This window comes from Medicago sativa, chromosome 3 (genome assembly GCF_051527215.1).
Source record: "Medicago sativa cultivar Bolivia chromosome 3, Bolivia_mono, whole genome shotgun sequence".
NCBI classification, from domain to species: Eukaryota; Viridiplantae; Streptophyta; class Magnoliopsida; order Fabales; family Fabaceae; genus Medicago; species Medicago sativa.
The window spans coordinates 63,296,172-63,321,227 of record NC_140751.1 but is presented as its reverse complement, the minus strand read 5'-3'; the positions used below and the strand labels follow the sequence as shown (position 1 = coordinate 63,321,227).

The following is a 25,056-nucleotide window of genomic DNA, read 5'->3' as shown; positions in this document are numbered from 1 at the left end:
TCATCCGAGCCGTTTGCATGAAATTCCTTCCCATTAAGATAGGCACATCCTCATCTTCTTCGACATCCATAACCACAAAGTCAGCCGGAAAAATAAATTTGTCCACTTTTACAAGAACATCTTCGGCCATACCTAGTGGTTTTGCAAAGGATTTGTCGGCCAATTGCAACATCATCCTAGTCTGCTTTATACAAAGGTCACCAACTCTTTTGGCAACGGACAAAGGCATGAGATTGATGCTTGATCCAAGATCAAGTAGTGCTTTACCTACATGTGTTGTGCCAATAGCTACCGGTAGAGTGACTCTTCCCGGATCTTGCTCTTTCTTAGGCAACGTTCTTTGAATAATAACACTACAATTGGCATCAATTTGGATCGTCTCTTCATCGTTGACTCTTCTTTTCTTGGAAAGGATATCTTTCATGAACTTCGCACAGACCGGCATTTGCTCCAAGGCTTATGAGAATGGTATATCAATTTGCAACTTCTTGAAGAGTTCAAGAAACCTTGCGTTTGCCGCTCTTTGTCTTTCTTCGATGGAGCATGTGGGTATGGTAAGCGTTGAGCCACCACTTGCTTCTCAACTTCTTGTTTCTTCCCTTTATCTTTCCCCACATCTTTCTTCTTCCTCTCCATCTCCTCTTGTTCCACTAGATCTCTTTTTTGATTTTTTTCTTTTTCAACTAATTCTTCTTTATTCTTTATATACACTTCCTTCTCTATCTCTACAACATCCTCCTCGAACTTCTCTTTTGCCTCCTCATTGACAACTTCTTCATCCTTCTCTTCAACAACAATATCTACACCTACCCCTTTACCTACTACTCTACCACTCCTTGTAGCAATAGCTTTTGACTGCTATGCTTTGTGGTGCTCCTTAGGATTTGGTTGAGTGTTAGCGGTGAAAGTTCCCACTTGCGGAGGACCTTGAGCCATTTGTTGTGCTAACTGACCAACTTGCGTTTCAAGGCCTTTGATGGACGCGTCGGTGTTTTTCTGGTTAGCCATGGACATTTGCATGAATTGCTTCAAGGTTTCTTCGGTGCTTTGGGAATTGTTAGGTTGTTGGGGGTTATTTGGTGGTGGAAATTGGTATTGATTATTAAATGGTTGTTGGAATTGAGGGTAAGGTTGTTGGTAGAAGTTTGATGGTGGATATTGATAGTTATTGTTGTAAGGTGTTCTCCAAGGTCTTTGTTGGTTTTGGTTGGCCGGATATCTTCCTTGGAAGTTGGAAGTACCCGGATTTTGAGCTTGTTGTGAAGTTCCGGCTTGTTGTGGTTGGTTTGGTCTTTGTTGGTTTCCCACATAATTTACCTCTTCGAAAGAACCGGGTGTGGGACAAAAGCCGGTGGGATGATCTCCCATGCAAAGCTCACAAGCATTAACCTGAGATGTTCCTCCTTCTTGTTTGAGAGATTCAAGAATTTGTTTTGGCATAGCTCTCATCTCCTTTTGTATGGCTTCTATTTGTTGAGTGAGAAGCTTATTTTGAGCCAAAACTGCATCGTTTGCTTCTAGTTCAAGGATACCGGCTTTCCTTTGATTAGGATTCCGGTTGTGAGAAGATTTTCTTGTGTTGAGAGCCATTTGGTTAATGATTTTGACAGCATCAGCTGGACTTTTCAAAGCAATAGATCCTGCAGCACTTGCATCTAGCATCGTCTTGGACATGTCTTGAAGCCCTTGACGAAATAGGTAGATTTGCATCTGGCTATCATAACCATGCTTAGGACAGCTCCTAAGCAAAGACTTGTATCGCTCCCAAGCATCACATAGAGACTCACTTTGACCTTGAGAAAAAATTGTGAGTGATGTTTTAGCTTCAAGATGCCTATCCTCCGGAAAGAACCTCTCTTGAAACATTTTCTCCAATGCAGGCCAATCTTTCATCAAAGAAGTAGGTTGATCTAAGTACCACTCCTTAGCCTTACCAATCAAAGAGTGAGGAAATAATTTGCAAAACATTGGTTCTTCCTCATCTTCCTTCATACCAAGAGTACCGGCGGTAACATAGAAATTTGTGAGATGCTTGTAAGGGTCTTCATGATCCATTCCAGTGAATTGATTCTGAGTTATCAAATTTATCAACCTCGATTTCAACTCGACTTGCTTGGCATTTTGATTACCAAGGTTAGCAAGCCTTCTTGGACTAACCCAACTTGGAAGAGCATTCTCATCTTCATTTGTCATAGTTACAATAGTTTCCCTTTCCGGTGATGATGGTGGAGTTGTGTGTAGAGAACCACCCAGAGTAAGTGTGTGAACCGAACCCGAAGGAGAGTGAATAGAACTAGATGATTCCGGCTGAGCCAGCCTGGCTAATCTCTTAGCTTCCTTTGCTTGCTTCTTAAGTAACCTAGCAGTTTTCTCTATTTCTGGATCAAATTGAAGGTCTTCTTTAGAAACGGTACCTCGCATAAACAAAGTTTACCAAGACTATACCAGGTGGTTAGCATCAAAAATAATGAATGATATATGTGTATAAGTATATGCATGAAAGAATTTTGTGCAAAATTGACTTAACATGACAAAATTGTTTCAAAACTTATAATATAAAATACGCTACTCCCCGGCAACGGCGCCATTTTGATGTAGAATTTCTACATGTCATATAACTATGTACACGTGAGTATATATAGGATCGTTTTCCACAGGGAGTTGCGTTATATCATAAACGTTTTCACAATCTTTCACATTAAGGTATCATTTATAAAATGTTTGTTTGTAACACTATATCCATAAATGACAATAAAGTAAAAACGAGAGGGGATCGAACTATTTCGCTTGCGGTATAAGATAACGAGCAAGCATAACAGCAGCAATCTCTTGATCGATTAACAGACTCTAGCTTTATAACCAATATTATTACAATCATTTCTACAACATCCTTCGTGTCCAAAGCGACATCGTTATTTCCAAGTTAGCGTTTAAACATTCGTGTCCAAATTCCTTAAACGATAACAAAGTCGATCGGATAACTTAATCGACCGTGTCCAACCTGATTAAGTATCCGAAAGCGTTAAAATCTTGATTAAAAGTAATTATCAAAGGTTTACAAACTTGTCAAGAGTGATATAACATAAGATAGATTGTTATTCTAGTTCTAGATTCAAGAGTTCGTGTCCAAATCATCTTGAATCTCTTTGAAAGCATTAAAAGCAAGAATAACAACAATATTGAATCATTAAGCTAGAACCTTATATATTAAAAGATCAAAAGATTACATAATAGCTTGATTGTTACCTCAATACTACAAAGAAGGTGATAGTTACACATAGACATGTAAACTAATGCAAGGAATGAAGGAAAGATGAAGATTCCATGCCAAGATCCTTGATGTCTCAATGAATCTAGGGTTGAATCTACTCCTTAATCACTTGCTTTGTGTTTCTCTCTTTGAAATAGCTCTAACCTCTCTCTTAGAAATGTATAAAATGTTTCAATGGAATAGTGAATGACCTAAAAGAGAGGTAAGAATGCTATTTAAATGGGCCTGTATTTTTGTACCTACGCTAATAGCGCCTGCCACGCTAATAGTGTGGTAAGCCGGCCTATAATCTGGCCAATGGGTTGCTGCCATGTTGGCCTTGCCCTACTTCTACGCTCCAGCCACGCTAATGGCGTAGCTTTCTGGGCTCACTACGCTAAAAGCGTCTACCACGCTAATAGCGTGGTTCTTCATGGCCTGCTACGCTCCAGGTACGCTATTAGCGTACCTTTCTGGAGTGATTACGCTAATAGCGTAGATTACGCAAATGGCGTGTTCTTCACAAGTGCTCCAGATTCACGCTCCAGGTGCGCCATTGGCGTACCCTTCTGACCTTGGGCTTTTCTTCCTCACGCTAATAGCGTAGGACACGCTAATGGCGTGGCTTCCTTGAATTTTGACTTTTCTTGCTCCTTGCTTGTATTTTCCTGCACAAAAAGGGTAGAATAAGGCTCAAAAGCATAAATGACATATTGACACAATATTTGGAGTTTTCCATAGAGAATCTTGCAAAACAAGTCACTAAAATGCCTAAACTCCTATATGAAATATATCACTTTTAAACACTTATCACTCCTCGTTGTTTCTATATTTATGTTGGATTCATATAGGATAATCTCAGTTTGTTATGTAAAATTGAATTGAACCAAGACGGTGGCACTCGTTAGGAACAAAAAAGAACGTTGATTCTTCCAAAATCCTAATATGGAAGTGAGCTAGTTTCTTGAGATGATGTCGGGAGTAGATTTTTTCGATGCTTCATTCCTTTTTCTTAGCTGAGTACCTTAGATAGACTTGGTCTTAGACCTAATTGTTGGATCAATCTGGTACTTTTAAAGTGATCATTGCATAACAATCGATAAGATCATTATATTGGACATTTTTAGACGTATACCCTTAGAGAGTACAAACCCAAAGGTAAGAAAATGGTTCCTCATATCAATTTGAGTTTGGGATTCATATACCAAAAGAATCAATGCACCCATACACATCACCCCATATTTTGTGTATTTTTATGTGTGAAAATTACCAAATAACTTTTAACGGCATTCTAATATATAAGATTGGAATAAACTGATGTCTTATTGGGATTCTATCAAACTTTGCATATATAATGTATGTGTTATTATAAGTTATTTACATTGTTGTTTAGGAAGAAATATAAGCACGACAATATGAATATTTACATTGCTAATTCATTCTAAATCACTTGCATGGTATACTTGTAAAGATGTAAAATCCATTTAAGTTATGGAAATGGTCAACACCATAAAAGCGTTTTACTAAATAAAAAGTGGTAAAGTTTTTACCGTAGCAATTCTAAGGAAGAGAATAAGTTTATCTTGAACTTATAAATAGAATAGTAAAAATTGCTATATAAATAGAGTCTACTGTGAATTCATAATGTAATCGACATTGAAAGAAATATATAACAAGAATATATTAAATTTGTCATCTTTACTGTAGTTGCGTAATAATATTATGTTATTCTAGTATCTAATAACATAACATTATTATGCAACTAAAATAAAGATGAGAAAATTTAATGTATTTTTGCTGTATATTTCTCTCTTTGCTGATTACATTATGAGTACACAATAGACTCTATTTATATAGCAATTGTTACTATTTTATTTATAGGTTCAAGATAAACTTATTCTCTTCCTTAGAATTTCTACGGTAAAAACTTTACCTCCTTTTATTTAGTAAAAAAGCTTTCATGGTGTTGACCATTTCCTTAACTAAAATGTTAATTTACATCTTCACAATCTCCCACTTAAAGTCACTTTTGTGAACTTTCCATCATGTAATAGGAGGATCGACATCATGTAAATTTTTCAGCATTGATTGACTTTGTCATAACATCTGCTAAATTGTCTTTGGTGTGAATTTATTGTGTATCAACACTCCCATGCTCTACCACTTCTCGAACAAAATGGTATTGAACACCTATGTGCTTTGTTCTCAAAAGAAAGACTAGATTCCTTGCAATGTGCAATTCACTTTGACTGTCACAATACACAACAATTAGTTGTTGATTGTGCCCGAGTTCTTCCATTAGCCTTTGTATCCAACTAGCTTCCTTGCAAGCTTGCGTAACTACCACATATTCATATTCTGTAGAAAATAGAGCTACGTCAATTTGTAATTTTGACAACCAACTTACTGCTCCTCCTACAAGTGTGAACACATAACCAATAGTAGATATTCTTTTTATTAATATCACCTGCAAAATCTGAATCAACATAACACCTTGACAATAAATTCCAATCTGAAACATAATGCAACATCTGAGGTTCCTTTTATATATCTCAGGATTCTTTTAACACAATCCCAATGCTCTTTACCAGGATCCGCCATAAATCAACTAATTGCTCCCACTGCTTGTGCAATGTCTGGTCTTGTACATATCATCGCATACATAAGGCTTCTCGCCGCTGATGCATAAGGTACTCGAGATATTTTCATCCTATCTGCTTCATTGCTAGGATTCATACTTGAGGATAATTTATAATTGATAGGAAGTGGGGTAGATATTGGCTTACAGTCTTGATGTTGAAGTGTCGGAAAACTTTTTGTATATAATTTATTTAAGAAAGCCAGATCTTCCTATCTATTCAATCTCGGTAAATTTTCATCCCTAAAATCTTGTTTTCTTGCCCAGAGTCCTTCATATCGAACTCCCTAGCCAATTGTGCCTTCAATTCTTGGACTTGATCTTTGTTGGGGCCTACAACCAACATGTCATCCACATACAACAACAAAATGATAATATCATTATTACTAAACTTGTCGTAATATGTACAATGGTCTGAATTAAGTCTGTTGTATCTAAGGCTAACTTGAAAGAATCAAATCTTGTACCAACATTTGGGCACCTATTTTAGACCGTACAGAGATTTGGTCAACCTGCAAACCAAGTTTTCCTTTCCTTATTCTTCAAACTTTATGGTTTTAGCATATATATTTCTTGTTCAAGCTATCCATGAACAAAAACAGTTTTTACATCTAATTGTTGAAGATGTAAATCAAACATTGCACACATAACCTGAACTATTCTAGTAGTAGTGATTTTAACAATTGGGGAGAATATTTCATTGAAATCAATACCTTATTTCTGAGCATACCTTTTAACCACCAGTCTTGCACGATATTTTCTACTTGATCATTATCATCTCGTTTAATATTGTATACCCATTTGTTCCCGATGGCTTTCCGATCCTTTTGAAGTTAAACAAGTTCCCATGTTTTGTTTCTATGCAAGGCTTTCATTTCTTCATGCATTGCTTCCATCCACATAGAAGCATATGGGCTTATTTCAGCCTCCTGAAAGGTTGATGGCTCCCCTTCTTATGTTAAAATACAATATGCATCATGAGTTGTCATTACATAGTCTGAATGACAGACTGGTGTTATAATCTGATGTAATGATCGCCAAACGTCAGTATTATTGGACTCATCTTGTGCTTATTCTTCTGGTTCTACTTCAACAGAATCATCTTCTCTAGACTTTATTTCCATCTCCACTACAATAGTTTATTTGGAAGTGTTGTCATTTTTCTCCTCACTTTGCAGTTTAATTTCGGCAAAGATTGCATCTCTGCTAACAACAAGCTTATGAGGCGTGGGATCCCACAAACGATCCTCCTTCACGTTGTCAGCATAACGCAAGAATATACATTTTCTAGACTTTGAATCTAGCTTTGTTCTTTCTTGGGAGTTTTACTTCGCGTACACAATACATCCGAACACAATTAAGGATATAATCAGGTGGATTTCTGTTTCAAATATATAGAATAACATAATATTATTATGCAACTAAAATAAAGATGAGAAAATTTAAAGTATTTTTTCTGTATATTTCTCTCTTTGCTAATTACATTATGAATACACAGTAGGCTCTATTTATATAGCAATTGTTACTATTCTATTTATAGTTTCAAGAGAAACTTAATCTCTTCCTTAGAATTCATAAGGTAAAAACTTTACCACTTTTATTTAGTAAAAAACTTTTATGGTGTTGACCATTACCATAACTTAAATGTGACTTTACATCTTCACAATTTTTAAGCTCAATATTTACACATACTTATCATAACACATACATTATATATTACTCCCTCCGTTTCAAAATACATGTCCAAGTCAACCACTTCACATATGTCAATGCACAATTTTGACCGTTAATATCTTTAATTATCCAAAGTAAAAAATTATGAAAATTTAATATTTTGAAAATATTTGTCGAGACAAATCAAACAACATCTTACATGCTAATATTTGTATCTATACATTAGTAAAAAAATATGGTCAAAGTCAAGTGAATAGTGCACATTGCAAAAATTGGACATGTATTTTGAAACGGAGGGAGTATAAGATTGGAATAAACTGATGTCTTATTGGAATTCTATCAAACTTTGCATATATAATGTACGTGTTACGATAAATATGCGTAAAAATTGATCTTAAATATAAATTTTTAATTTGAAATTTTTAAAACATATATGAATGAAGTTTTATACATTTAAAAAGGATTAAAAAGACCTATTTGATAATTACATTATATAATTGCATAAAGAAAGATATTTGAAATTCTTAGTTTCAAATGTTATTTTTTCATAGAAGGTTTTAAATGTTATCTGAAATTATGTAAATTTAACTTTGACGAAGTAATATATAAAATCTCTTCACTTTAAACATTTCTCATGTATCATTCCAACAATGAATTTTACATATAAAAAATATTTCTCATATATATCCCTTCACATTTCCTTTTCCATCCCTTATTCTTTTTTTTTGGTAGTGTTTTTCCATCCCTTATAATGTAAGAGCTACATTGCCTTAAGTTGACCTATATATAATAATAATAGGATATAGATTAGAGAGGCAAGGTGAGAGATATAGAAAATAAAATGGCATTGGCTTTTGAAGCACGAAGTGGCTTGACCTTCTCCTTCTTCTTTTTCTTGCTAATATGCTCAGCTACTGCTCGGAACCCTATTATATTTTCAAGTTAGTTTCCTTTTCATTTACACCTTTTTCTTTATTAGTTACGTTGATATTTTTCTTTTACAAAAATATATTTATTTTTATATTTTAAGAAAATTTTGATTAGTTTTATGGTTCAAGATGTTAGTCAGTTTAATGAAAAGTGATCTCATTGAATTATCCTTTCAAATGATCTGAAAGAAATACAAATCCTAATTAATTTCTAAAGCAGTTCAATAGATTGAACTGTTAAGTGTTAACCGAGTCTATCTTCAATTTGGTTATTTCAATAGGGTTTTGCCTGAACAATTTAAAATAGTTGAACCATGATTCGGAGGTCTCCTGGTGTTCGACTCTATTTTTATAACATTCGTATTAAGAACACAAATTTTTCTCCGGTATTTGCTTGAGATCTTTGAGTGTTCTTAATTGAGCTAATTCATACCGAACTTTGCTCTGTCTTTAAATGAGACCCTACAAATAGATGGTGAGATTGAACCCCTCGAATTTGTCGGTCCTTGGCCCAAAAAGTGAGTTAAAAAAAAAAAAAACCCATGTTTGTTTATTTCCTTTTGCAATTTTGGTCGAGTTCCCTCTATTAAACAATCCATACAATACTATAGCAATCTTTAAATTTGAAATTGTGTGTATTAAAAGGATTGATTTGAGTGTTTATTTTATGAATTAAACAATACAGTATGAAGTTTTGGATGCGGAAAATAAAAGTTGAATCCAAAACCAAGACTGAAAAAAAAAATCTTAATATTTACGTTTATTATGAATTATTATAGTAATAGTAATCACGTTTAATTCAAGATGATATCAGAAGACAGGCTGTTATTACGAGTTCAAGCTGTCTCGAGAGCTGGACTATCTTCGTGTTGCTGCATTCCATGCATCTAGCTCTCTTTTCCAAGTCATATATAGTATATCAATTTGCCAAGTGATGAAAGCTTATAACATGCAAGTATTTTAATATGGACCCTGGAATCTTTAATTTAAAAAATGTTTAAAAGTTAAAATTGAGTTGGGTCAATAGAAATATAGTGCATAGGATCATCCAATTTTGGTCCGAGAACAACCATATAAGCGAGTTAGATACTACATTTTAACCCAAAATTTAAAACATTGAGTTTATGACTCCTCTCATCTATAAAGTGATAAACCTCTACTTTTCTAAGCAACATGGTCCGAGGACGGAGCTAGGTGTTCAGTGTAGGGGGACCGAGTTGAAAGTATAATTTAGTGAAGAAAAAATAAATTTCAAATGCACGATTTATACAAGTTATATAAGAATATATATATATATATATATATATATATATATATATATATATATATATATATATATATTCAAAATTAATAGATATCCAAAATTTTAAGAAAACTTTAAGGATTTAAGAAAGTTAAGTACCTTAAGGTTTGACAAAGAATGACGAGGCTAAAACGATCTTTGAATAACACAGAAAGAAATGTGAAACAACACCAGTGAATAGTTGGTACTTGTTGAGAGTGCACATACAAAATTACAGGCATTGATTCGATATTTCTAAGAGAAATTGCATTGAGGAATAAAAAACTGGAACTCCAGTTAAAGATTAGAATTCTTCTATAAATTGTAGAAAAAACTCTACTTTGTTTTTAGGTCTTAAAAATATTTAGTTAAAGATTAATGCAACTAAGCCTATAAACTTAGAAAGACTGGATATATTGAGTAAAAGAAAAGGTCAATATACAATGTCGTTTAGAGTTCACAAAAAATAAATATTGATACAAAAAAAATATTATAGCATAGAAGTAGTTTTTTTTTTTAAAAAAAAGTTTGAGATTATCGTAACCTATGTTGGTCTCCCTTCTAACTCTATCCTTGAACATAATTTTACCTCACACTTGTTTAAGAACGATATTTTGGCTCAAATAACTTTTCTATTTGGCATCTGTTTCATCTTGTACTTGAGGATATAAACTCAAATCCACCCACCCATGGTGTGATTATAACAATTGTCTTTCTCGTTATCTTCTTCGAGTCACTGTCAAATATATCAATGGGGTTTAGCGGTTGCATCCTCAACAAGATCATACATATCTTTGCTATGTAACATATTTTCCATGAGAGGCTTCCGAAGTATGTTATATATCAAAGTAGTGATATTCGAATTGCTGATTTTTAACTATTTGAATGCTAAAGAAGAATAAAAAAATAATAATATTGAAGAACAAATTATTTATAGACTTTTGAAGTTATAGGAACCACATTGTCTATTTTTAACTATTGTTAGAGACCTAATTATCTCTTTTGCGACGGTGGTAGGACCAAGTTGTCATGGATTAAAAGTTGATTTTTGAGTCCGAGTTTTTTCGATGGATTAAAATAAATCTTTATAACATGAATGTTAGCAAAACTCACTTTTGAACACTCTTTTGATACTCACTCTTTTATTGGATGAAACCAATGTATATCTCACCACTTTGTGTGGGTTTTATTTTTAATGTGTAGACCCGTAATGATTTAAACCAGTAAGAAAACGAGTATTAGAGAGTGTTTAAAATAGAGTGTTGCTAGCACTACTCATCTTTATTTTTGTCAAAAAAAAGAACCACTACTCATCTTCATTATTAAAATTAAATTTTCAATATATATTACCTTTTTTAATAACACCCAACTAGTTCACGTTGTTGGATAGTGAGGAGAGCAAGAGGAGTCATCATATATTAGGTTAAGAACAACCACACAAACAAGGTTAAACTCTACAACTTAATCGAAAATTTTAAGACATTGAGTTAAGATGTTGTGTCATCACACTGGTGTGGTTTCTCTTGACCCAACTTCATTAGCCTATAAAGGCTTTGAACGCAGTCTTTTCAAGAAGAAAGTAACACCAGCCCGCCCATTAAAACCTAGTTTGAAGAGAACACATGATATTCTTACCCTAGTTCCATTGATGAGAGCCAAATGAGCAAGTATTTTAATTTGCATCCTCCTTTGGAGAATCTAGAACGTAGGAATGACAATGTGTAGGAAAATACTCATGTAAACTTTCTTTAAGGCGCAATAGGAAGGTCTTAGATGACTGGGCGTAGAGACAAGCTTGAGTGCCACTAGTATAAGGTAGTGGAATGGAAACCACATATATGGATATAGTTGGTACAAACACGCTAAGAGCCTAAGAGTAAATTGAATGTCTCATTTCATTTCATTCCTTCAAATTGTGTAGGTATTTGTATGCGCTTTTGGGATGATACAAGAAGTTTTGTGCTTGTTAAAAATAATAATGGTTTTCTTCTATTTATTTGACTGATGATTGATGAAGATGAAGCGTATGACTTATTGTTCACCAATCCATTCGGTGCATGTCTTATTGTCTTGATTTTGGGACAATTTTGATTGTAGACATTTCATATCTTTTTTTATTGGCTAAATTGCATTTTTGGTCCCTTAACTATTTAGGTGGTATCGCTTTGGTCCCTTAATTAAAATTCGATTTATTTTGATCCCTTAACTTTCTCTCCGTTACACATTTTGGTCCTTTCAGTTAATTTTAATTAAAAAACGTTAGGGTTTTTTCATCTTCTTCTCCTTTTTTTCATCTTCATATCATCTCCATCAACCTTCAACAACAAAGATCCCAGAAAAATTCTAGAAGAAAATGAAGAAACCCTAACATTTTTGAATTAAAACTAATGGAAATGACCAAAATGTGTAACGGAGAGAAAGTTAAGGGACCAAAATAAATCGAATTTTAATTAAGGGACTAAAGCAATACTACCTAAATAGTTAATGGACCAAAAATACAATTTAGCCTTTTTTTTTTCTTTTCAAAAATTCAAATATCGAGTTTGTTAAAAGACTAAGCCAACAAGGTAGCTAATGTTTTAAATTCAGCTGCCAGGGGTTTTGCTAGGGAATAAGACATGGCTTTAGTGACGCAGTTTGCCAGGGGTTTGACCCCACGTTTTTTCTCAGGGGTGAAACCCCTCATTTATTGTTTGCGATGAAGGGATTTGACAAGGATTCCGCCCCTGACAAAATACCTCACAAACGTCCATTTTCTCAGAGATTCTGTCCTTTTCTCAGGGATTCTGCCACTGGCAAAATGCAATGTTTCTTGTAGTGTCTTTCGCTATTTTCTATATCTTTAGTGAGAATCCCACTTGTATTGATGGGATTGCTGCAATGAAATGTCATTATATATATGTTCCTAAATATGAAATCTTAATTAAAATATTGATCTTTGATTATGATTATATATATGTACCTCCATGCAATCCTGTTTTACATCTTTTGTAAGTATAATATATTTTGTGATTATACACACGACCACAGGTCATGAGGCTTTAAGCATGGTTGGGAGGTCATTGAAGGTAATAAATCTTGACGACTATGGTGGACCAACTGCCAATCGTGGGCACGATCCTACATGGAACAGGCCGGCAACCGGGAGAGGTCGTCGTGTAGGGCGAAAAGGATGAGAAAATTGGAAATGTTATATATCATATACATTATATATTATTTTTCAAATAAATATATAATGTACTCATTGCAAAATTTGACCTTACATTATATATACCAAAAAATGTATTTTGAATGGAAGAAATGAGAAGGAAAAAGAAGTTATGTATGTGTGTGTATCTTTATAATTAGTGAATAAATGATGTACACAATGGTTGGTCAAATTAATATTTTCAAAAATTCGAGTTCAAATTCCATTGATGATATGAAAATTTTATCGGTAGATAAGTGTCTCTTTAGCTTTGAGCTCTGCATTGTTCTTAGTGATCGACTATGAGATCCAACTCGCTTAAATATTTTGTCTTAAAAGAAAATGATTTGTGTACATATCCAAACCAATATTATACATGACAAGCACAACAACACATACAATAATTTTTCCACCTACTCAAACGAGGCATTCACTTAGCTTACACTTAAGTTTAATTTTGTTTTGTTGCTACCTAAGGACGACGAGCAACTTGCTAATACTATTAAATTGGCACGATACAAGACGTGGTGAACTGTTTCCTGAATGGCTTAAGCCGTTGTGAAACATTCAAAAATAAAATAATTTATCAAAAAAATCAGCATCATATATAATATTTCCTCGCATGACGCAAATTTGATTTACACCAACACCGAATGTGGGGTCGTCCTTAAAGAGGAATGATATTTTAACATCCAATTTCCAACAACTTTTAGTGACAACCTTTTTCCTCTCTTTTTATTGGACAATAACAATAGAGAGAGAAAAATGAAGAGAGAGAATAAAAGTACAATGAGAGTATGAGTGAGAGAGAGAGAGTTGTCACAAAAGTTGTTAAAAAATGGATGTTCAAATATCATTTCTCTCCTTAAATAAAAAGAATGTGGGGTCGCATTGGCAAAAAAGTTGTCAACCGATTCGCATCACAACAAACCGTAGATGAATGTCAATCAAGACCTTTATTCCTTAATTGTATCCTATTAGGAAAACAATGTCTCTCAAGGAACCAAGAAACAGTTTATAACTTTTGATCCAACTTATTTCCAATAGGTTGGGTACTTGGTTGTAGTAATAGATTTGTGAGTCTAGGGATAGAGCGTCGGTGCCAAATTGGATCCCAATCTTCTTTCTCTCCTTCATCGAGATGTTGGTTAAGGTCTGGAAGAGTATTGTGCAACATTAAAGATGGTTTATGGGGGAGGATTAAAGGGGGTTAACACAATCTCATGGTTCGGTGGTTGGATGTTTGCATGCCTAATTTAAAAGGTGGGCTATGTGTTAGGGATTTGCATCTTGTCAATCTAGCCTTGCTTGGAAAGTGGCGATGGAGGCTGCTAGCTAATTTCACGAATATCTAGAGGGATAGTGTCTGTTATGGTATTAATTAGGTTTTGTTGGTTCAGGGTGGGTGTGGTGTACCCTGAGTTGTGCCTCTCCTTGGTGGAAGGGCGTATGTTACTAGGTGCAAGTTTGGATTCTCCCTCTGATTGGTTTTCAGATAGTGGGGTAAAGGTCACCCTAACTGTTTGAATGCCTCCTTCCAATGGAGTTATCTTGTCTATTTGAGGGGATTATGGTTTATTGTGGAGATGCTTACATGATTAGGTGAGGTTTTATGTTGATCTGACATTTAGTTATGCAGTTTATCTTAATGACACACAATGATCTTAATTTTCAGATAAGACAACAATTGGTTGATATGATCCATTTTACTTTGTGGTGCTAGTATTTTGAGAAACATCCTAGTAACTCGTGCTCTCACTATGAGTGGGTGGTGGAACCAGTTCTATGTTGGGATCGTTAGCTCTCTTTGTAGTTGGCAAGTGGGGATAAAGCATAAGCATGCATAAGATCCCAAAACCAATTAAGATGCACCGATGGCGTTGCAACTCATTTATAGTGATTTTCTTTCTACGTGGGATCCATCAGAGACTCTGATTCAAAGTACACGTTCGCGTCCATAATATACAAAGATATAATGCGAGAAGTTAAGCAGTATAGAGAAATTATAACTGTCAGTTCGGGTTTTATGTGAGCAAAATGGGAGCAAAGAGCAATTTTCTGTCACTTTTATTTATTAAAAAAAAACGACCCAGCCCAATATTGTGTATAGAAATATAAACCTTCTTTAAAAAAAAAAAACATAAATATAAACCCACCCACCTGACTAGCAAAAGCAAGAACTAGGTGTGGCAACAAAACCCATATCTGCGGGTACCCACCCGAACCAAACCCATTTTGACGAGTTTTCACCTCTTTGACTGAGTTTGGGTATGGGTATGGGTTTTTCCCGATTTCAAAACACGGGTACGAGACGGGTAACGGGGATATAGGTACCCACCCCGAACCCATACTCAAACCCGTCCCGAATGTAGAAAATCAATTTATTACCTATTTTTTATATATAGAAGCTGAAATTTCACTCACACAATCAGAGTCTCAGTCTTTCAGATGACACTCACTTACCATAGCTCTCTATTATCTCCCATCATATCTCACACTCTCGACCTCTCTCTTCTCCATCACCGTAGCCATCGATCGTCATCATCTCTATCTTCGATAAAGCATTACAACATTGCACTCGGGGCTGAAAAATACTTTTATTATAAAAAAAATATCCACTACAGGAATGAGGATGGGGCGGGTATACCCGAACCCGTCGGGGACGGAGATGAGATTCGATTTCTCATCCCGTTGGGTATGGGTAGAGTAACGAGTAAGTATATGTGACTAGGTAAAACCCGTCTCCACCCCGCCCCATTGCCCTAGCAAAAACTATTGGTGTCTTTGTTGTTGTTGTTCAGTAATTGTCGCAGGTTAGGGTTTCCGTTTCCGAAATCGTGTTTGTTTCAACAATACAAACATACGATGATTCGCTTGAGGCTTGTTTCATCTCATCTCTTCCGTGACGCCTGCAAATCCCTTTCTTCCTTGTTTTCTGGAGGATATGGCATTGTTAATCTCTACAACCGGGTGGTCCTATCAATTTGTGACTTAGGTATAGAGATTTTGAAGCATACTTGTTTCATTAATTTTGTACTGTCCTTTCCTTTGCATGTCTATGACTATGACTTTTATTTCCCTCTCAGCATCATCACTGTCAACAGACAATTATCATGAAACAAATCCAGATTCGAAGGAAGAATCCATATTGATCAACAAATTAGAGGAGAACGAAGCAGCCAAGAAGGAGAAGGAAGCAGTCAAGAAGGTAGTAGTAGTACTACCTTACTTGTATAAATTTGAATGCATTTTTATGCCAAACACTCTTTTTCTTGTGTTGTGAACATGACATGCCTAATCATTGTGAATACAAGGCCCGTGAAGCATTCCTCTTGGACAAGTTCGAAGCTTGGTCCAAGAAATATGGCAGAACATACTCCTCAAAGAAAGATGAATGCTTCTGGTTCCTCGTGTTCGAGGACAACTATGAGTCAATGAACACCAAAAAAAATGACCTTCCTCCTAAAGATCTTGTCATGCCTGACTATCGCCGTTATTTAGGTGGCTTGTTTAAGTACATTGATGAAAACAGTCCCACAGGCAACTTTGGTCATCCGAGGTGCACAAATTTAATCTTTGATGCAATGTACATGCCACACATAAAACTTGTTGCATAAGACTGATGTTTATCTTCATTGTGAGAGATATATGCATTGAATGATATACTCGGTTCTCAGCTATACCTTTTCACCATTTTGTATATTTTTGTTACTATTGACGTTCTCAGCTATAATTGCATATTTTTACCTTTCGCGTCTACTTGTTCACATATAAGTACTGTTGTGTGTATACATGCCTCACCTTTAAAGTGTTCTCATTTGATCTTAACTTTGGTCTTATTTTAGTATGTCTTTGATATGAAGAAGTATTGGACAGTCTCTCTACATTCCTTGTTTCTCTTTTTGTTTTTGTTTTTTTTATTCTGCACATGAGGATACCTTCCCATTGTAATTTCTTTCTCTCTGAAAGTATTTCTTTTCATGTTTTGTGTTGTGACTTGCAGTCCGAGATAAACCAGTTTTGGGCAACTGCAACATTGTTATCCTGTCAAGGTTATAGTTTATGCAACATTTTGGTGGATGGATATGGATTGATAGCACTGGGCTTTTAGTTTATCAAATTAAAACTTTTAGAATAAATGTTTTAAACCTTTTTAGAATATTTATGAACTTATCGTTGAATCAATTATGTAATTGAGAAGTTGTTTGAATATGATTCGATAATAATATTTAAGCCTATGTTGTTTTTGGCATTCCCCATGTTATAGTATTTACACAGTCTATCTAACTCTCCAAATTACAGCAGAGTCGAGATGAAATCAAATGTTAATAGCGTCGACAATATGGTCATTCAAGCAATTCTCCATATTGATAAGCTTGATAAGGATACCATGATTCATTCTCCATGAGTCAGAGAATGGTATTCATGGCATTTTCCTGAACTAAAGAAGATTGTAAAGTATGATAATTTTTTGTTTTGCGAAGTTGCTAACTTTATTGAGGATAATAACTCATTGCTATTGTTGTCCAAAGTCAAGATCAAATGCTTAACTAATAGATTAACTTCATAAGATAGAAAAATGAGATTGTAGAAGCAGCTAAAGCTTCTACTACACATGACTTGTCCAGTGTAGAGTTCATCAATGTCGAGAAGTTTGTGGAACGGGTGATGGAGCTATCTGGTTACAGGAGAGAGTTGTATGATTACCTGACCACTAAAATGAATTGTGATGGTGCTTGTTTGATTTTCCATGATATAGATAAGTCTGCAGAATTTACAAATGCTGATGGATTTTGAAGATCATATATGAGGTTGTAGGTGATGGTTCCAATGGGGATTCAAGTGAGAAGAAGAAAAATAAATCCATGTTGTCGAATATTGGCCTTAGCGGATATCATTGGCAAATTTATGGAAAACCGACATGGCCAATTTGTGATAGTTGGCGGCACCAACGGCACAATATGTCGGATATGGCAGCACATATACCACCGGCTGTATGTTGGATTTTTGGCTTTCTGCCATCGATAACATTGCTTGCTGCGCATGTTTAGACTTTTGTTGTTTATTTTTTGATTATTTATTTAGCTTATTAAATTTTTCCTAAAAAGAAAAACCACACAACATGTGAGTTTTCTTTGTTAAAGATATTTTCTTGATGAAATTCCTTATATTTCTGAAATTTGAAAACAGCTGTATCACCTTATGTGACCCCTATCTCTATCTCTAATTTAAACGACACCGTACTCGACAACAAAATTTTAATGTCAAAAAATCATTTTTCTTTCGAAAAATCTTGAAAATACAAGTGTCAATAAAAATGAGCAGTACCTTGCTGCTGAAACTAAAATCCAAAAACTACATACTCATTAAGCTGGTCCACCTTATATAACTTGAAACATAACCAACCCATCACAAAACCCACATCTTTGGATTTTATTTACTTGGTTCACTTTCCACACCAATCTTTATTTTGTGATGCATATCTTCCATCTCATATATTCTAACACACACCATAAAAAACACACACACAAAATCCATTAAAAACTCATTTGAAGTTTAAGACCAAACCATTACTAGAACTAGCATGGCTTGGTTAAGAAACCTCTCAAAATTTTCCAACAACATTAAATCATCATCTCAAAGTTCAAATAAAACTGATCCATTTTTCCTCTTACCATCTTTCACTTTTCTCTCCCATTTCAGTTCCCAACCTATTGAGGAAAAGCCTTATGTTAAGCCTAATGATTATCCTTCAGGTTTGGCACCAACAAAGCCTCATGAGAAACCAAGAGTGGTTGTGCTTGGTTCAGGTTGGGCTGGCTGCAGACTCATGAAGGGTTTGGACAGTAATATTTATGACATTGTTTGTGTCTCACCTAGGAACCATATGGTGTTTACACCTCTTTTGGCTTCTACTTGTGTCGGAACCCTTGAGTTTAGATCAGTTGCTGAACCTATTGGAAGAATTCAACCGGCTATTTCTAGGGAGCCTGGTTCTTATTTCTTTCTTGCCAATTGTACTTCCATCGATGCACATAACCATACGGTGTGTTATTAAGTGTTACCTTGATATCATTTTTTTCTAGTATTTGTATACAATGTTTTAAATAGCAGTTGCGTCACGATATTTTATTGTTGCTAATACCGTGTCAAGTAAACTTATATTTTAAAACCTTTCCTTCAACATATTTTGTCCTTCTACTTGTGTGCGACCTATGAAACACTGACACGGCAATGGCACATTGACACCAGTAAGAATTTGAGAAAATATAATAGTTGAATCTGAATACTTCGATTGGTGTTGTGTCGGATACTAACATGTGTCAGAGACCGGAAACACCTTCAATATTCAGTGTCGGTGCTAAATAGCGTGTTACCACTATGAGTGTTGAGTGTGGACTACCTTAAGTTATGGAGAGTATGTTACTCACTAAATTGAACATTTCTGTCCCGTTCTTTTTGGAATTTGAACTCAACTATTTTTTTTTTCTTTTGCTCCTTGAAAAAGAGAGTGTGTGATACTAATTTGTGTTGGAATGTTGGTACCTGCAGTGTGGCTTATATGGAAAATTTGTATTTGATGTTTGGTTTTGAAGGTGCATTGTGAGACTGTAACTGATGGAGAGCAGACAATAGAACCTTGGAAATTTACAGTCTCATATGATAAGCTAGTAATTGCACTAGGATCACATCCTTCTACTTTTGGAATTCAAGGAGTCAATGAACATGCCATTTTTCTTAGAGAAGTACATCATGCACAGGAAATTCGTCGGAAGTTGCTCCTAAATTTGATGCTATCTGATGTTCCAGGTTGGCTAATGTTCTAGGCCATGTTTCCATAAACAACTTAATTAAGCTGTTTTCATAGCTATCCTGGAGAGGTAATCTGCAAGGCTTTAAGCTTTCCTGGAGTGCTTATGAAAATAAAGGCTTAGTCTTAGTTGTTATGCTAGTAGATACGATCAAATAAGTCAATTCCGACTCTTAGTCTTAGTTAGGAAAATATATTGTTGAGTCATGACAGTTACTTTTCTGTACATCACTTCTGTGTTTTATTTTGGATACAGGAATTTCTGAAGATGAGAAGCAAAGGCTTTTGCACTGTGTTGTTGTGGGAGGTGGTCCTACTGGAGTTGAATTCAGTGGTGAACTTAGCGACTTTATCATGAAGGATGTTCGCCAAAGATATTCTCATGTGAAGGATTACATCCGTGTTACTTTAATTGAGGTATGTTTAATAGCATGTGAAGGATTTTATCATGATAGATCACCATTTTATTGATGCTAAAGATGTGTCTTCTATGATAATTTATGTTGTTAACCAATTTCTTCATGTCCTAATAGGCAAATGAGATATTATCTTCTTTTGATGATCGACTCAGGCTCTATGCTACCAAGCAGTTGACAAAGGTAAGCTATATCTTGATAGAGGCATTTCTTCATTAGGAATATTTCATATGAGTAAAAGTTTAACATATAATTCATTAAAATTATCTTAAGTTGTTTTTGATTGGTTATATTGTATTTCACAAACTAATGAAACTCTTCATGAATCATGAGAGTAGTAGTGTCTTAGTTGACAAGGTAGGTGTTGAAAGTGTTCCATATTTTTTTTATATTTTCCAATATTGTAGTTTATCTCAGTCAGGAGTTCGTCTTGTTCGTGGCATTGTGAAAGATGTTAAAGCTCAGAAGATTATCCTAAATGATGGTACTGAGGTTCCATTTGGTTTGCTGGTATGGTCTACTGGCGTTGGTCCGTCGCCAATTATTCAATCTTTGGACCTCCTAAAAGCTCCTGGTGGAAGGTTAGTCTCATAAAGTTGCACAGCTGGTTTATGGATAGAATTAGAATTTTTTATCGATCGTACAAGGAAAGAAGTCGGAAAGCAAATACTGAATGTTTTTTTTTTTCACAGGATTGGTGTCGATGAGTGGCTTCGTGTTCCTTCGGTACAAGATGTGTTCTCAATAGGTGACTGCAGTGGATTTGTTGAAAGTACTGGAAGACCAACACTTCCAGCATTGGCCCAAGTAAGTGATATTTGAAGTACTGTAAGTTTCGACTTTTTGAAAATATTTTCTGATACCAAATAGACTCTTTAGTAGTGCTGTTAGTTTCGACTTTTCCAGAAAGTTTGTTTTTGGATGCATTACCATTTGGATTTCACAGGTGGCAGAGAGACAAGGTAAATATTTAGCAAGTGTGTTAAACAAAATTGGTAAAGAAGGTGCAGGTCATGCAAACAGTGCAAAAGAAATAGAACTTGGTGATCCATTTGTTTACAAGCATCTCGGCAGCATGGCAACTATTGGCAGATACAAGGCTCTTGTTGACCTTAGACAAAGCAAGGTAATTATTATAACATAATTCTTGAGCTACTTCTGATGAAGCTTTAAAAGCTTTATACTTCTTGTTATTACCTTACAAACCATGATCATGCAGGAAGGAAAAGGGTTAGCGCTGGCGGGAGTTTTTAGTTTTTTTATTTGGCGCTCGGCGTATATTACACGGGTAGTCAGCTGGAGGAACAGATTCTATGTATTTGTCAACTGGATTACAACTCTTATATTCGGCCGTGATATAAGCAGACTATGAACAAAAGAAATGGAACAAGAAAGAGGTAATTGAGGACAGGGCTTGAACCTTGAAGGACAAGGCAATGAAACATGCATCTTGAAACCAATGGAAATTCATTTTTCTCTTGTAGCTTCTCATAAATCGGATTTCTGACCTTCAAGTCCTATTGTATATATTGAAAACCAAGAAATCATTTTTCATGTTCATAAACTATTCATGAAATTTATGATCACAATGAAATCAATTTATTTACTTCGATGTACATAACCTATTTTTGGCCAATATATTAAAGTCGTCACAAGTTACTCTTGCCACCGATAATGTGTTAGCTAGAACGTATAACTAGGGTAGAATAAGGACAAATCATTATTTAGATAGTATACAAGTAATCATCTGATGAATCTGATTAGAGATTATTATTCTTCACGATTCAAAATAGCTTGAAGAGGGACGATGACCTTGAAGTTTTCTGACTTCCCAACCAGTGTTGCATATGGACCCCAATTGCATCCAAGTACATGCTACTCCTCCCATGAAAACCTACCACCTTTCCCTCAGTTTTGGTTGAAGTGAAAAATTTCCCTACTTCATCACCAAATGGACCATACTTTCCTCTACTAGTTTGGAAAGTCAATGACTTAATCACTATAGCTTGTTCATCGGTAGCAATCGGACCATGATAGCCTGTTATGCAAGAGAGAACCTCATTTGGATAGTCCAATTTTACCTATAAACACAATATAAGCACTATTAGTAAGACTACAAATTAATGAGAAATTTTCGTGTGTTAGCAATCATGAATCTGCTTAAGAATCATATTCATACCCTATGCGTGGTGCTTCCTCCATTACCACCATGCTTCACAGACCATACAGATTGCTTATTTCGATCGTACTCGATTTGAATTGAGCAAATTCCTTCAGGTGATTTTGACAAATAAATCTGCTTAACATCGGAAAAGACTCCATCATCCCAGGGTCTACCTCCATCCCCACCCCATGGACCTGGTCCACATGGAACTGGTTCTTGAGTCACACCACGAGAAACCTATGAAATATGCGGAAAATTATTTACAATATGATATATATATTGTGATGATTATATAACATGGTCTGACCGTTAGATTGATTATTTTTCGTATTCTACAAAAAGTTATAAGTTATGTGTCAGTTAAAACGATAGATCGTGACATTTGATCATGTCCTTATTATATATATATATGATAATAGTTGTGTTATTTGATCATAAAAATACAAAGACACCGTGTGTAATACCATAAAGTCGGTATATGAAATACCTCTTCAAGTGGTGCTGATTTAGAATGTCCAAGTTTGGCTGGCCTTTGAGCATTTTTTATTTCAGTAATACTTGGTTCTCTTGGGATGATTTCCTTGGACGGAGATGCTGGCACCGGAACTATCACTTTTCCTTCCATCACATGTACACCAAGAGCATCTAGAAATAAACCTTTTCTACCATGAATGCCAACTATCTGTCCTTCTTTCAGCTTTGTTGTGAAATAAGTTCCATTTTCATCTCCAAATGGTCCATAAATCCTTTTGGTGGTGTGGAATGTAAGTGACCTTATAATAGAAGGCCCCATGTACATCAGAGATCCATAGTAGCCTGATATATGTGTTAATACTTCATATGGGAAGTCAAAGATCATCTGCAAAATGATGCGTAAAAATAATTAGGGCTCGTTTGGATAAACGGCTTATGCAAGAACTTATTTGATTGCCAAGATTGTATTATGTAGACGGGAATTACAACTAGGGCTTATTAGCTCTTAGTTCACCTTTTCATGTTTGAATCCTCCAGCTCCGCCATGTTTGTATCCCCATACAGCTTCGCCATCAAGATCATACAATGCTCTAATCCACACAATTCCAATGTTACGCGACAAATCAATTTGCCTGATTCCAGTGTAAGGTCCATCATCAAATACATATCCACCATTACCTCCCCAAGGACCATAAGTGGCCATACCTTCGACTATTGATGGTGCCTTCAACATAGGAACTATCTGAAGTGAATAAAGATATCTCAGTTTCATTTGTTGCAAACACGAAAATATGAAAGGTTAGAAGAACATTAACGAAAACTTTTTTTCTTACCTTTTCTTTTGGTTCAATACTGTTAGATTCTTTGAAGGTGAGAATCTTATTTTTTGGTGAAGCTTTGACAGAACCATCTTTCTGTTTTACAGCAACAACAATATCAAAGCCTTGGCTAACACTTCCTTGTATTACAGAATAACCAACAGCGTCGGTAGTGTTTGTTATTTGGTTCTGTGGATAAGACAAAGTTTTCGATGGTTTTGGTTGCTGATAGGATCTCAAATGGACTCCGATGGCATCTATGTGCCAACCATATCGGCCATGGAATCCAACAATCTTGGCTCCAGTTACTGGCAAGGAAAAGTATGTTCCTTGTTCAACTCCAAATGGTCCATACATTTTCCTGTTACTCTCAAAACTCAGTGACCTGATGAAGATTGGTCCAAATTGATTCAAGCTACCATAGTATCCATCAACGGATGTTAGGAATTCATTTGGGTAATCAAGCTTGATCTGCACCACAATCATAAATTTTTAGTTGATATGATGCACTAGTTTGATTAGTAAAAGCTAGCAACGTGTGCCTTCAACCAGTGTTTTCAATCATGGATATTAAAAAATAACGGTTTATTCAAACTCCGCTACGCTACAACACTAGAGTGCCAGAATAGCCGCTATTTGGCAACATGTTGTACTAAATAGTGTATCGCGTAACAATAACTGCTAGTTCAAATTCTACTACTCTATATAGTGTTATGGTGCCGCTATAGATGCTATTTGACATCACTGCCTTCAACAAGATAAGTTAACGGCAACGAAAAACTCACCGTGTCAATTTTATGGCCTCCACTTCCACCATGCTTAAGTGACCAAACAGAATTCCCTCCTTTGTCATATTCAATCTGGATGGAATCAATTCCTTCTTCGTGAACTATCACCAATTGCCTTATTGTTGAATAAACACCATCATCCCAACTGTATCCTCCGCTGCCTCCCCACGGTCCAAGTGATACAGGTTTCTCCTCAAAACTCTACACTCAAAAACATCATTCAATTCAAAGGTGTTAAAAAAGTGGAAAATAGACAAGGTAGTTGAACTTGAACACATAATTTACAATAAAAAATGCATTGATTCAAAAGTAGCAGAAATTGATTTAATCATGAAGTACCATCTTCTTTTTCCTTTGTGATTAGGCTAAGAGAAGTTGAATGGAGAAGGTTGCAAGTATAAATGTTAAGATGGCAAGATTGGAAAAGGCTTAAGAGGATTTTATGGCTGCAAAAAGTGTGGTTTGTGCTTGACAGAAGATTATGAAGATGCTAATTTGGAATCCACTATGGAAGGAATGTGTTTGAAAGATAGAGTAGAGGAATTAGGTTCCATGTTGAAATCAGTTTCATGTTTAATATAAGTTTCATTTTCATGCATTTGTGAGTGTCACATATCAAACAGTG

The 25,056-nt window shown here is 35.3% G+C and overlaps 3 protein-coding genes and 1 long non-coding RNA gene across 4 annotated transcripts; 2 read left to right on the top strand and 2 right to left on the bottom strand.

Annotated features, from left to right (window-relative positions):
- Positions 1-5,132: 5,132 nt before the first annotated feature.
- LOC146939051 (uncharacterized) lies at positions 5,133-7,340 on the bottom strand. Its single transcript, XR_015031534.1, has 2 exons — positions 6,602-7,340; positions 5,133-6,221 (listed from the first exon to the last, which is right to left on the bottom strand). It is a non-coding gene; the product is annotated as an uncharacterized LOC146939051 (long non-coding RNA).
- An 8,356-nt stretch (positions 7,341-15,696) lies between these two features.
- LOC146939050 (uncharacterized) lies at positions 15,697-17,212 on the top strand. Its single transcript, XM_085752852.1, has 4 exons — positions 15,697-15,955; positions 16,047-16,168; positions 16,275-16,519; positions 16,964-17,212. The coding sequence occupies exons 1-4, from the start codon at positions 15,826-15,828 to the stop codon at positions 16,971-16,973; spliced, it is 507 nt and encodes a 168-aa protein (XP_085608978.1). The 5' UTR covers positions 15,697-15,825; the 3' UTR covers positions 16,974-17,212.
- Positions 17,213-18,532: 1,320 nt separating this feature from the next.
- Positions 18,533-21,801, top strand: LOC146939049 (internal alternative NAD(P)H-ubiquinone oxidoreductase A1, mitochondrial-like). The gene is made up of 8 exons (XM_085752851.1): positions 18,533-19,006; positions 19,557-19,770; positions 20,028-20,188; positions 20,305-20,370; positions 20,605-20,768; positions 20,880-20,994; positions 21,134-21,313; positions 21,407-21,801. The coding sequence occupies exons 1-8, from the start codon at positions 18,545-18,547 to the stop codon at positions 21,557-21,559; spliced, it is 1,515 nt and encodes a 504-aa protein (XP_085608977.1). The 5' UTR covers positions 18,533-18,544; the 3' UTR covers positions 21,560-21,801.
- LOC146939048 (jacalin-related lectin 3-like) lies at positions 21,764-24,842 on the bottom strand. The gene is made up of 7 exons (XM_085752849.1): positions 24,771-24,842; positions 24,429-24,632; positions 23,659-24,114; positions 23,340-23,567; positions 22,839-23,210; positions 22,367-22,588; positions 21,764-22,268 (listed from the first exon to the last, which is right to left on the bottom strand). The coding sequence occupies exons 1-7, from the start codon at positions 24,771-24,773 to the stop codon at positions 21,972-21,974; spliced, it is 1,782 nt and encodes a 593-aa protein (XP_085608975.1). The 5' UTR covers positions 24,774-24,842; the 3' UTR covers positions 21,764-21,971.
- Between the last annotated feature and the right edge of the window lie 214 nt (positions 24,843-25,056).